Source organism: Agelaius tricolor, unplaced genomic scaffold (genome assembly GCF_023055355.1).
Source record: "Agelaius tricolor isolate 1412-34295 unplaced genomic scaffold, bAgeTri1.0.p SCAF_4, whole genome shotgun sequence".
Taxonomy (NCBI): domain Eukaryota; kingdom Metazoa; phylum Chordata; class Aves; order Passeriformes; family Icteridae; genus Agelaius; species Agelaius tricolor.
The window spans coordinates 30,345,559-30,357,703 of record NW_027269264.1 but is presented as its reverse complement, the minus strand read 5'-3'; the positions used below and the strand labels follow the sequence as shown (position 1 = coordinate 30,357,703).

General features: G+C 37.9%; 1 protein-coding gene across 1 annotated transcript in view; it reads right to left on the bottom strand.

The window, feature by feature from the left end:
• GLDC (glycine decarboxylase) overlaps positions 1-12,145 on the bottom strand; it is a 38,916-nt gene that overhangs the window by 9,722 nt on the left and 17,049 nt on the right. The window contains exons 5-16 of the mRNA XM_071425059.1: positions 11,908-11,985; positions 11,207-11,354; positions 10,779-10,975; positions 9,532-9,628; positions 8,462-8,567; positions 7,266-7,405; positions 6,426-6,506; positions 5,774-5,871; positions 5,191-5,275; positions 5,055-5,096; positions 3,146-3,288; positions 2,239-2,314 (exon numbers count right to left, since the gene is read on the bottom strand). Coding sequence (XP_071281160.1) covers positions 2,239-2,314; positions 3,146-3,288; positions 5,055-5,096; positions 5,191-5,275; positions 5,774-5,871; positions 6,426-6,506; positions 7,266-7,405; positions 8,462-8,567; positions 9,532-9,628; positions 10,779-10,975; positions 11,207-11,354; positions 11,908-11,985 — 1,291 coding nt within the window. The remainder of the gene's footprint in view (positions 1-2,238; positions 2,315-3,145; positions 3,289-5,054; positions 5,097-5,190; positions 5,276-5,773; positions 5,872-6,425; positions 6,507-7,265; positions 7,406-8,461; positions 8,568-9,531; positions 9,629-10,778; positions 10,976-11,206; positions 11,355-11,907; positions 11,986-12,145) is intronic.

Sequence of the window (12,145 nt, the reverse complement as noted above, 5' to 3'; positions counted from 1 at the left end):
TCTACAGAAACTGCATGGTGGCTCATGGAACTCTATTGTCCACAGTGATGCTGAGACAAATGTGAATACTTCAAAACCCCAGAAACACAGGGATCCCAGTGCCCGTGCCAGGAAGAGCTGTGCCACATCTGTAGCCATTTATCCGCATAGCTGAAATGCAAAGTGCCTCCAGATGGCCACCAAGGCCTGCTGGGTACAGACATTATTGCTCGCACAGAACAGCAGGGATGCGAGCGTCAGTTCCGTGTCCATCCTTTTTTCCCACCAGAGGGCACCAAATCCAAACGCGGCCAACTAAGAGAACCTTGAGCTGCTGGTGCAATTGCTTTCTCCAGCCTAGGAGAAAAAGGCACTGCAGCTGAAAGGCCAGCATTCTGCTTTCTTATTTTCTTACTCCTTTTTACTCTTTCCCAAGAGTACCATGGTTTTCCTGTAACATTTGAAATCTATAAAGTGTGAGTAAAGTGCAAGCAGCCCCCAGGCTCTTGCAGTTCACCTCCGGGTACTTTCAGAGAAGCCTAAGGGTCTTGCACAGAAAAAGAGGAATGACAGATGACACATAGGCAATCAGAAGACAACTCTCCAAGGAATAAAGTTTTAACCTAATTCCACTTCCCACTGAGTAAAACTACTCATAAAACAAAGTTTGTAACTGTAAAGAGTGGTTGCCTCCTAGTAAGTTTGATGTGATGTGGATGCAACAAAGAAACAGAGAGAGGAAGACAACACTGATATTCAGTTTTAGATGGTTTCCTCACACAGAGGCTATAGTTCTCGGGAGGCCAGGACAGTGATGCTTCCATTTTGAGAAGATAAATGAGTCCCAAAGCCAAGGATAAAATCAGGTTCAAAGGATATGCATACTATTGCACTAAGGACTTTTTCCCTTCTCTTTAAAGCTAACTGTATGGGTGTGTAAAAAAAGACCTAAGAAATCTCAGATTTTCAAAGAGATTTTTTATGTAGTCCCAAATAATGTTCCTAAACTAACTTCCAGTGGCTTAAGTGGGAAGGTACATATGGATAAATATTTAATGAAAGCATGTTAAAGAAAAGAAAAATAATGTTCACTGTATGGAAAGGTCATCCTAATAGAATATTATAAATATCTGTGCTGGTTCTCTAACATTTAAAATTACTCATAATTGTGGTTCTAATGGAGACACACAGTGAAATGCTAAATATCCTTTAATACAAAACCCCCCAGATCATTAAAAGAACTGATTCCAGAGTTCAGAAAAGGACCCACAGTACTGTGGGGCAGCATTCCAAGCAGTACATGTATACTGGAGGCAGACAGATCTAAAGTATGACACAAGAAAATGCATCTTAACCCACAACTGTGATCCTTTAGCTTTGAACTTACTGCTACTAAACAATCTCACCATTTTGGTGGGAAAGAAAGCAACTGCATCAAAAACTATAAAGGGAGTAAGCAAAAAAAAGTAAAAGGAACACAAAAGCTTTTAAGGTAACTGAAGTTTAAAAATGGCTTTTTTGAGAAGGATGGACAAATAACTAGAATCCAGCTAGGAAATGAGGATGGATAATAATATAATAAATAATCCCAGAATTAACACATATGTCAACTGTTCATTATCTTTCAAGAGTGAGAGGGTGTCAGATGAAATTGTACATATATCTCAATTTCCTTCCTTCCAGCCTTCCCAGCTTCCCATGGCTGACCACAAAGCATGTTGCTTGGGAATTAAAATGCCATAAGCATGACCTTTTCTGCTTTGCTCTCTTTCCCCTGAGCTTTTGTTGTTGAGCATGCCATTATGTGACACCAGCAACCCTTTGGCCAGCCAGGGTCAGCTGTCCTGGCTGTGTCTCTCCCAGCACCTTGCTGACACCCAGCCTCCTTGCTGGGAAAGGACAGGGTCAGGACAGGGCAGTGGCATAGAGACAAAGCCTTGACACTGTGAAAGCACTGTTCACCATTTGCCAAGAGATCCCTGTGTTTCCCTGAACAGTGCTTCCTCCACAATTCATGTGAAGAAGGTTAAGTCAAACCTAGTCAGACTCAGTACAATCACCCTTCCCTGGGTCATTCTCAGGTCTGTAAAAACTTTTAAGATGTTTGTTACCAAGGATCCTGGTGGGAAGCACAGAGTACTGAAAGCTTATCAGAAGTGACAATACATGAACTAGTTTCTCTCTAGGTGAGTCCCAGCAGCTGAATCAACTCTCCACTTCCCACTGAACCCTGTTCCTCACATGAGTATTGACACTTACAGTTCTATGACGTTCTCCTTTGGCATTTAAATAAGCTTTGATTGCAGCCAAGCCTGCGTACTCTCCTTGGGCTCCGCTGCAAGAAGAACACAAACACTGTTACACAGCACACAAAGCAGGAAGGGCCACCTCTCTGACAGAACTTCAAAACTGTCCAGCCCTAACCCTTACCCATGACTTCAGGCAAGTGTCAGCAAATTAAACAGGGCACATTCCTAAGATAAATTACAAATGGCCGTGCTGAAATTAACAGCTAGATGTAAATGAAAAGAGTAGATTACAGGTGATGCCATTTTATAAGTTTATACTACAATGTTAAATGCTTCTGGTGGCTGAGAGGGTCCACATTTCTGCACCTAGCAGGGGACTCTGTGCTTGATTACATTGAGGCAAACTAATCTTGAAATGCGTAGCAAAGTTTATATCATGAAACATAAAAGGTCTTTAAGTGATACACTTAGTGTAGAGTAAGTTCTTGATGTTTATTTTGTATGAAAACTAATAGAGAACACTAACAGGCTTCAGCAGTACTCATTAAATGCTGCTTTTAGTGAGCACAGAGATCTCAGGCATTCTTCAGTCAAACCTAGTGCACTACCTACCAGTTTCAACAATTAAACACCCAGCAGGTCACACATCTTATTCCTATTCCAAATCTTTATTTTCAGTTCATGGGGGGAAATATTAAAAGAAATAAAAATACCAAATCATTAAACTTTCAGAAGAGATGAGACAAAATAAGATACCATAGTTTTTAAAAAATTACTACTTAGTAATTTAATAATCCAACATTCAAGAAAAATTTGATTTTGGAAAATTCTTCCATGTTTGGCTTGCACATCTTCTTTGGAGATAAGGTTTTGGTATCATGTCTCAAGGTGCAAACACTCAGGAAAAAAGTTCCTACCTATTTGGCTGGAAGGAGATTCTGTCATAGCCTGTAATCTCACATAGGTCCTTCTCTAAATCCTTGAAAAGCTGATGATACCCTTGAGCTTGATCCAGAGGAACAAAAGGGTGGATGTTGGCAAATTCTCTCCATGTAATAGGCTATAAAAACAAACCAAACAAATATATAAAGAATGCTGTAACAAAATACTCTACAGACAACTCTTTCTGTTAAACTCTGTGAAGGAATGAAGTTGCCTTGTGGTCAATTAAATATCAAACACCAAGTATGTTGATCTGCTGGAGGCTTGGAAGGCTTTACAGAGGGATCTGGACAGGCTGGATTGGATGAGGCTAAGGTTAGTCATGTGAGGTTCAGTAAGGTCTAATGTTAACTGATTTAATGTTAACCTTTTAGCTTTTTATTTTTGTAATCAGGTTACACATAAAGATTTGGGGTATTATAAAGCGATCACCCCCAAAGCTTAGAAGTAGCTTATAGAACACATTTGCCCCTTTCTCTCTTGCTCTTTTTTCTCTTCCCCACAGATCACCATGTCCATGTTGATGTTTAAGCCATGGGATGGTGCAAAAGCCTAGAAGATAACGGGCTAATGTGTATGTCTCAAACACTGATGGACAGATAGCTATGAAGCCAGACAAGGATTGTTGATAAGAGCAGACTGTGTAAATGGGCAAGAAAGAACAGGATGCAGGTGGAGAAGGGGGCCACGTGGAGCTGGAGGTAGAACCAGGTAGTTTCCTGGGACAACAGTCTTTGTTCTGGCTTCTGGATATACTCAGCACAACACAGTACACCCCAAGTGCAGCAATGAGGTTGAGAAGAGAGCATGGACTGTTCACCAAAGGTTGATCCAGTGGGGGGAATCAAGATCACCAAAGACCTCCAAAGCCCTCTGACCCATTTCCAGAGAGGTCTAGAAGAACTGTGCATTGACTATGCATGATAATTAATTTGCATAGAGAGCAAGAAACTTATCTCCAGGGTTGGGAAAACTCATCTACAGAAAGGTAGGAGCCTCAGTGCACATGTGCCTAGGACCCTGGACACAACATCAACAGCCCTACAACTGCCTGAAAAGAGGCTGTAGCCAGGTGGGGATTGGTCTCTTCCAGGTAGTAACTGGTAAGACAAGACTGGATATAAAGAAAAATGTACTCACACAAGGGGTTAACAAGCATTTGAACAGCCTCCCTAAAGAACTGCTGAAGTCAACACCCCTGAAAGTGTTTTTGAGATATGTAGATATGGTGATCAGGAACAAGGTTTAGTGATGGACTTGGAAGTGCCAGGTCAACAGCTGGACTTAATCTAAAAGGTGTTTTCTAACATAAATGATTCTATAATTCTCAGATTTTCTAACATTAAGAATATGCGTAAAAATTCTTAATTTCTCCTACTACTTAGTTGCACTTACCCTTACATAGAGCTGTGGTATCTACAAGGCAAACAAAGAGGAGTTGCCGAGAATAGTATTAGTTTTGCTTAGAGGAAATATACAAGACATAAAACAGTGAAAGGAAAGAGAGAAAGCAGTGAGAGAAAGGGGACAAAGGAAACTACTGAAAGATGAAAGTGGGAAGACAACAGGAAGAGAGCAAAGGAAGCACATTCCAAGTCAAAAAGTCATTTGGTAATCAAATAGCCTGGCTAAAGCTCTGCTCCATATGCTATCAGCTAAAAAAATGAAGATATGTGGGGACTCTTCAGCTGGGGAAAAGGGAATTATCCTAAGAAATTGCAAACTGAAAAAGAAGCATGAATTGTCTGTCCCATCTGACTCTTTCCATATTTCTGAGGATTTGTGAAGTATTAGACCAAGAACAGGCTTTACTTCACTGGAATGACACTGGCTAGATAGTTTACTCATGTGGATATCAAGTGAGACAGTATTATTGCAACTTACTGTGAGTTCAGCTGAACTATTGAGCTTCATTGTGCAGGACCCCTAAAAATACAAACACACATCAGTATTTATTGAAATACATAAACACATAGGTAAGTACATAATTTTTTGTCTTTTCTTTTTGGTAAATACCTACCAAGGGAATCATGCTGTGAACAAGGGAAATATCTTTGTTTTCTAATCTTTTCATGTACCGCACAATATTTGTCTCAGAGTGATAGCTGGAGAACACAAAACACAATGTTAAGGCAAATAGATCAGCTGTACCAGCTGCTACGTAGGAAAAGAACACAAAAAAGAAGTAAGACTGAGGATAGTTATTAGTATATACCAAGTAGTTCTTTTCAGACTGGCGCTTTAAGCTTGCCAATAGCAACACAGATTAAAAATGCTTATTATTATCTCAGTAACACTATCAGTAAATATGGAATACAAGGATGCCATGTCCTCAAATGGTAGGTTGTACAATGCAGCAGATTAATGGAAAGATACATTCCCTCAGTGGTCATGAGCATCGCTCTGCTCATTTAAAATGAGAGGATAGCTAAAAATGCTACAAAATATCTTATTTTAGAGTACTGAGTTACTGTATGAATCTAGGTACAAAACTGTCCTCAACTGACTCCACTGCTGGTTTCGAAAGGAGATATTTCAGATTCCCTAAAAATAGCAAACATACATTCAGATTCCCTAAAGGTAGGAATCAGACATTCACAAACCTGTTGAAAACCTGGTGTGTCAAGAATTTGGAAGTTCTCTTAAATGGGGAGCTAAAGATGCCTTTGGTTTCTTCACCCATACCTTCAGCAATTAGCTCCTTCAACAAAAAGAACAAAAAGAAACAGAGTCAAATATTTTAGTGGATTTTTTTTTTGTAGTCAACTTCCATTAGAACTAGCTTATGAACCAGTTTGCCTCAGGATTTAGTCAGCTTTTAAGGTAAAACCCCCACCTTTAATATCATATATATCTGTATTTACCTAGCATGACAACAGCGATATATTAAAACTGGGTACCTTTAATGTCTCAGTAGTCCTTATCTTGTAGGTATTGCTGCTAAATGCTAATGACATGCAACAAAAATTCCAGTGGGGAAAGAAATAACTGACCCATGTCTTAACCATCACAGAAGAAGTAATACCCTAAATGCAAGGTGTCCAAGCTGACCGAAAGAACTGAGTGTCGCAACCAGAAAACGGCATATAAATCCTTTATTTAACACTACCTTTTTATTTGAGAGAGGATCTGAAATTCTTAATATTTAACAAATGGTGATCATAGAGAAACCCACTATACAAGACCAGTTTTGGTTTTCAATAAACTCTGGAAACATTCAGATGATTTAACTCACATGACCTATTATGTACTTACAGCAGAAGACTCGCAACCAAAAATCCATAATATGTCATCTAGATCTTTCTCATTTACAGTTTCATCAAGTGATACTCCAAGCTATGGATAAAAGCACCAGTAATTACTTAAAGCTGTTTATTCTAGAGACATAGTACATTTGTTTTGGTCAAGAAAACATTTCCAGAAACACAAGAGGAAAAAAAAAGCAATCTACCCAACAATATGTAAACACACATATTTATAGGTATTTATGATACATAAATTTATTTTATTTATATAACATGTTCCAGTTCCTTCCTTTACCCTCCTAAACCATCCAAGCCAGATGGTTCAGAAACTTTGATACTCGTGACCTCCTTTCTACTGTTTCTAAGTGTTTTCTATTTAATAAGAAAATTGCCCATTTTCATGTAACACCCCTTCCCCCATTCCAATTTACAGAACATACTACACTTTGTGAAGAGCCCTTTAGTGCCAACCAAGATGTGGTTTAGATTTCAGTCTGCCTTCAAACACTGCCACAGGACCTGAATTCTGGGTGTCACCTTGTATTTCATCATTAAATTTTAGAGTGTCTCCACTCTACCCCTTAGTGGCATATTTAACATGAAAAGATTAGATAATCCTTTTAATTGGCATAAAATGAAAACACAATCGTTATTTCTGGAAGTTCAGTGCATCACAAGTTCATTCTTTATATTATCTTTATAATTGATGGATATATTTGAGCAAATTACAAGATCTTAAATAATTTTGTTCTGTTTAGCACAGATTGTTATGTAATGATTGGAAACTTAATGAAGAAAATGTTGTACTACAAAATTTCTGAATTTATCAAAGGTTTAGAAAGTTGCTTACTTTGCCATCACTATAAATCCGAAAATTTATCTTTCTAAGAGCTGCCCTGTCCAAAACCTCTTTGACTGAGCATCCACACGTGATCGTCAAGGTGTCAAAGAACAGATCATGATGTAGCTTATGACCAGCTCTCCTGAGACCTATAAAAAACAGTAAGTTAATTCTATTATATATGCACAGTTTATTGCTTGCTAAGGTGCCAGTTACAGAGCAATACTATGTATCTCATAAATAAATGCTTTTACATAATAAAGCAAAATATGGCCCTTGTGTAAAAAGCAGCAAAATCACCATCTTTTTATTGAAATGTTACTGTGTATGAAATGCAACTAAATCAGATTCAAACCTAAGTAATAATGCAGAGTGTAGGGAAGGTAATTCTGATACATCAAATCTGACATATATACAGCAGCAGAGTTGGTATATGAATGTAATAAAGACAAAATAATAAGATTGGAAAGATATTAATGGATGTGAATTGCCACAGAGCTTGCCATAACAATGCTTAGAGTCTTAGGGTTTTTTCCAGTAGCAAGAGGTCTTCTGGCTATCTGGCAAATAAAGTATGGATGTTTCTTACAGCAATCCCTTGGTTCCAAATATTCCAGTTTTGTATAGCTCCTTCTGACAGCCATGGTAGTATTATCAGTGAAAAAAAACCCTACCAGACCACATAGTCCAGGTGCAATCATTATGTTCTGCTACAGATTGTGTGCTTTTCTTCAGCTATTAAGCTTTGGGATTTCAATGTTTGTAGCAGATATGATACTCCACCCAATTTAACTGAAATGTTTCTATTGCTTTAATATAATTTATTACCTTCCTTTGCTATATTATTTATACTCTGTGCAGATTTCTGTGTGTAAGCTAGGATGGTCCATCAAAAGAAGAAGATGCTGGAAAACAGCAGTTCGACAGTACCATCCAGGGATGCACTCTGCAGACTTCTGTTAGTTTCCCAAGAAAACAGAAGCAATGCCTGCAAGTTCTTATCACACAGACATCTTATTCTTGGATGTCATTGCCAGAACTACACAAAAACCATCAGCTGAGAATTTTGTATTAAAATGGTGCCTCTTAAGTTGAGAGAGCACACATCAGATGGACACCCCTGCTCTGCCCTGTAAGTTTATTTAAGATGTGTTTTTTAAGGGGTAAGGGTTTTAGAACAGTTTCTGTAAACATTAAGTACGCACCTTCAGCCAAGATTAGAGCAGCATTGTGTACTCGTCTTGCAATATGCCTTAGTCCATCAGACCCATGGTATATACCAAACATGGCTGACATGTTAGCCAGAAGAGCCTAGGATCCAAATACAGTTCAGGATATTGTTATTGTGAGCAAAGACTACTTCATGTAAGTTCAGTGGAAAGTTTCTTTAGCACCCAGAGACAACCACATATCCTCAGCTGATGTTATAGCTACTCATCTCCTGCCTACAAAATAAAAGGAGGGAAAGGCAACATACTTTTATGAAACTGTAAGGACTGATTATGAATTCAATGCTGTTTGAAATGTAATTGTTTTAGCAATTAACATGTACTTAAATTCAACTACTGCAACAAAGATCCTTAAAGACTTTAAAGTCAAGGATCAGTATAAAAAAATATAGAGTATCTCCTTAATACAAATCTATAAACCTGTGTCAATAATAATTTCTTCTCAAAATCTGTCACAACATAAGAGCAGGAGGAAGGCAATGCTAGGAGCAAAAAAAGTTATGACCCTGGCTGGCTGGAGGTCTGTGGAATTATTTTCAAAATAACTATTTTGGATACTGTTGGAACTCTGATAATTACTCACTTAATCATGGTATTTTCTTGTAAAGATATTGCTTGGATGATGTAACATTCTTGCATCAAATTGCATAGACAAAAAATATAAGTTGTGACAATTTGAGTAATTAGTTTAACAAATTATAAGTTTATTTCTTCTGCCTTGAGTTGGCAGAAGAAATTCCAATTCAGACCATTGGAATTCTCTTCTACTTTATGAACAGTTCTGTCTTGCTTATAACAATCATGCCACTACTCAGTGGTGTTTATGCTACAAGACAGACAGATTCATGACACTGCAAGAATGCAGGACTACAGTAAGGAAACAGATAGTAAAACTCTCTTTTCAAGCAGACCCCATCATTCAAAACAAATGAACAAAGACCAGAATATTTCTATGTCCTTCATTTTTCTACTAAAATCTCTCTAAAGTATAGGTAACTCATGTTCAACTTGTTCCTTTCTAGCCCTGAAAATAAAGTGTAAGTTACCTGTGCTGTGCAGATGTTGCTGGTAGCTTTATCCCTCCTGATATGCTGCTCTCGTGTTTGTAAAGCAAGCCGGTACACTTCCTTCCCACTTGCATCTCTAAGCCACAAGTGAAAATGTTGCTTCTGTTACTTTAAAATTACAGTTATTTATGACACAGAACTTTATGCATGCTAACCTGAAACTAATTATCTATCCTCAGAGACAGAAGGGTGCTAGAGAGAACAAAGCATACATCAGGACAGCTGCAATATCAAACAAAGCAAGACTAAAGCACATCTAGATTTCTGTTTAACTAGAGGAAATTTGGCATTTGCCTTAAAATGACACAGATTATTGCAGCTATTTGAACTGAAAAATAATATAAATTAAATATTCCTAATTTTATTGATAATTGTGAGTGTTTTAGTTATTTTGGTTACTGGAGTACTTCTGGATAGCCTCTGTGCACAAAGATGTGCAGTGTTCCAAGTGACAATTACTTTGCATTTCAATTATTACTAGTTTGACATCTTGTCAAAATACACAGTACATCACTATAAGCAACTATTAGAAGCAGGTTTTGCACACTGTTTCTCTGCATAACTATAATTTGAACTAGATTAAGTTCCTTCTAGATTATTTTGGAGGTTCACTAAATTTTCTACTTCTTTCCATTTATGTTTTATAAGATTGGATGACAAAGCAAAAGTCAGTACAGAATATGTGGAGTAAGTTAGCTTGCAAAGCCTCCTGCCATCACAATGAATCCCCTCTGCTTTTGGTAATCTCTTCATCCCACAATGCCACAAGAATTACAGACAGTTCCACACAAATGGAATTCTTGAAGCTTGCTTCCTCAAAACTGAAAGGAACTTTTAGTCTCACCATTTTTTAAAAAAATAGGGTGCTCAGTACAACACCATGGTCACTTATTGTTCACAAAGGCTGCACAAGATGGTCATAGGGTGTTTTTTATGGTTTCTTATTTGTTACTAGGATCTCTGAGGGAAGACTTTAGACAGGATATCAGGTAAAAGATTTTCAAAGGGTTCTAAAGCATTGGAACACGCTGCCCAGGAAGTGACAGCATCACCATCCCTGGAAGTGTTCAAAAAATGTGTGGATATGGCACTAGAGGACATGGTTTAGTGGTGAACATTGTGGTAGGCTGATAGTTGGACTTGATGATCTTGAAGGTTTTTCTAACCTTACAGATTCTAAGACTCTATGACTTCAATCTTCACTTACTGGCCGAGGGAGCCCTTACCTTGTGACACCCACCATTCTGCCCGGCATCATTCTCACTAGATTTTCCTTCACAGCAAAGAATGCTGCGTGGGGTCCCCCATAGCACAGTGGGACGCCAAACCTCTGGGAGTTACCCAGGACAACATCTACCCCAAACTCTCCAGGAGGCTTCAGAATACAGAGGGCCAGAAGGTCAGTAGCACAGCAGGCGAGAGTCTGAGAACAGAAATACACAAAGCAGTCAGCCTCTGTTCTAAAGGAATGGTGTCTACATGGGAGCTAGGTTTTTAAATTTAGTTTCAAAGAGTTCCACATCACTTGCATGGAGCTGAAGTGCAATGGTTGTAATGGTTATGAATTGCATGTAGCTGAGATGGTATCTCATTAACACTTAGTTTCTATCAATATGGCTGACAGATTGATATCTGTGTGACCAATAAAATTTACCCCATTCTGATGAGCTCTTTCAACAAGTTCAGAGAAGTCTTCAATCTTCCCTTCAGTGTCTGGATATTGAAATAACACTCCACTGACATCCTTTCCACTGAAATCCATCTCATGGGGTAATTTGAGCTCCGTAATAACACCTGTATAACTGGTAAAATAAACATGCAGAAGGTAAAATATTCAAACCACCTCCAACCTTGGAGTGATACTTAATAAGATGTTTTCATGGAGTCATATATGACTCTTTTCTTTAACATACAAAGAGAGCTGAACGTCTTTGCAGCAGTAAGCACTGAGAAAGTTTCACATCATGGTATATAGTACTGAAGAAGAGTTACATTTGATATCATCATCAGAAATACAGAGCAAAGCAAACAGAGAATGCTTAAGATACTTGCTTCCTAGTAAAAGAAAAAAATGACTAGGCTGAATTCAACAGTCAAATGTATGCAGTTGTGCAACAATTTAAAGGAAAAATTAAATATTTTCTTTTTATGATATGTTTAGTCTCTTTTTAAACAGCTTTAATTTCTTTGCAGTTGAATTTGAACTAGAAGTAATGCCAAGTGTTAACAGACTTCTGCTTTTAGTTTGCAAAGAAAGCACAGGCCAGAAATGTTAGTTATACAGCAAAAAGGCACAGATGGAAAATGGTTCAGTGTAAGGGAAAAGATATGGTGGAAAATGGAGGAAAACATTACTTTGCTCTAGTTTGGACCACTGCTATAGTTTGAGGGTGGCATCGGGCATCTACATAGAACTTTCTCCTTTTGTTGTGTCTGTTAAAAAAAGAAAAAGAAGGTTTACACATCAATAATATATTGTTTTCCATGGAAATAAATTAGCTTATTTTCCAGAAGTGAGTTTTTCTATGTAAAAAGGCAGCTGAAAATATTGGTTATTATAACCAGATTAAGTGTAAGATTGAGGAATGTTTCT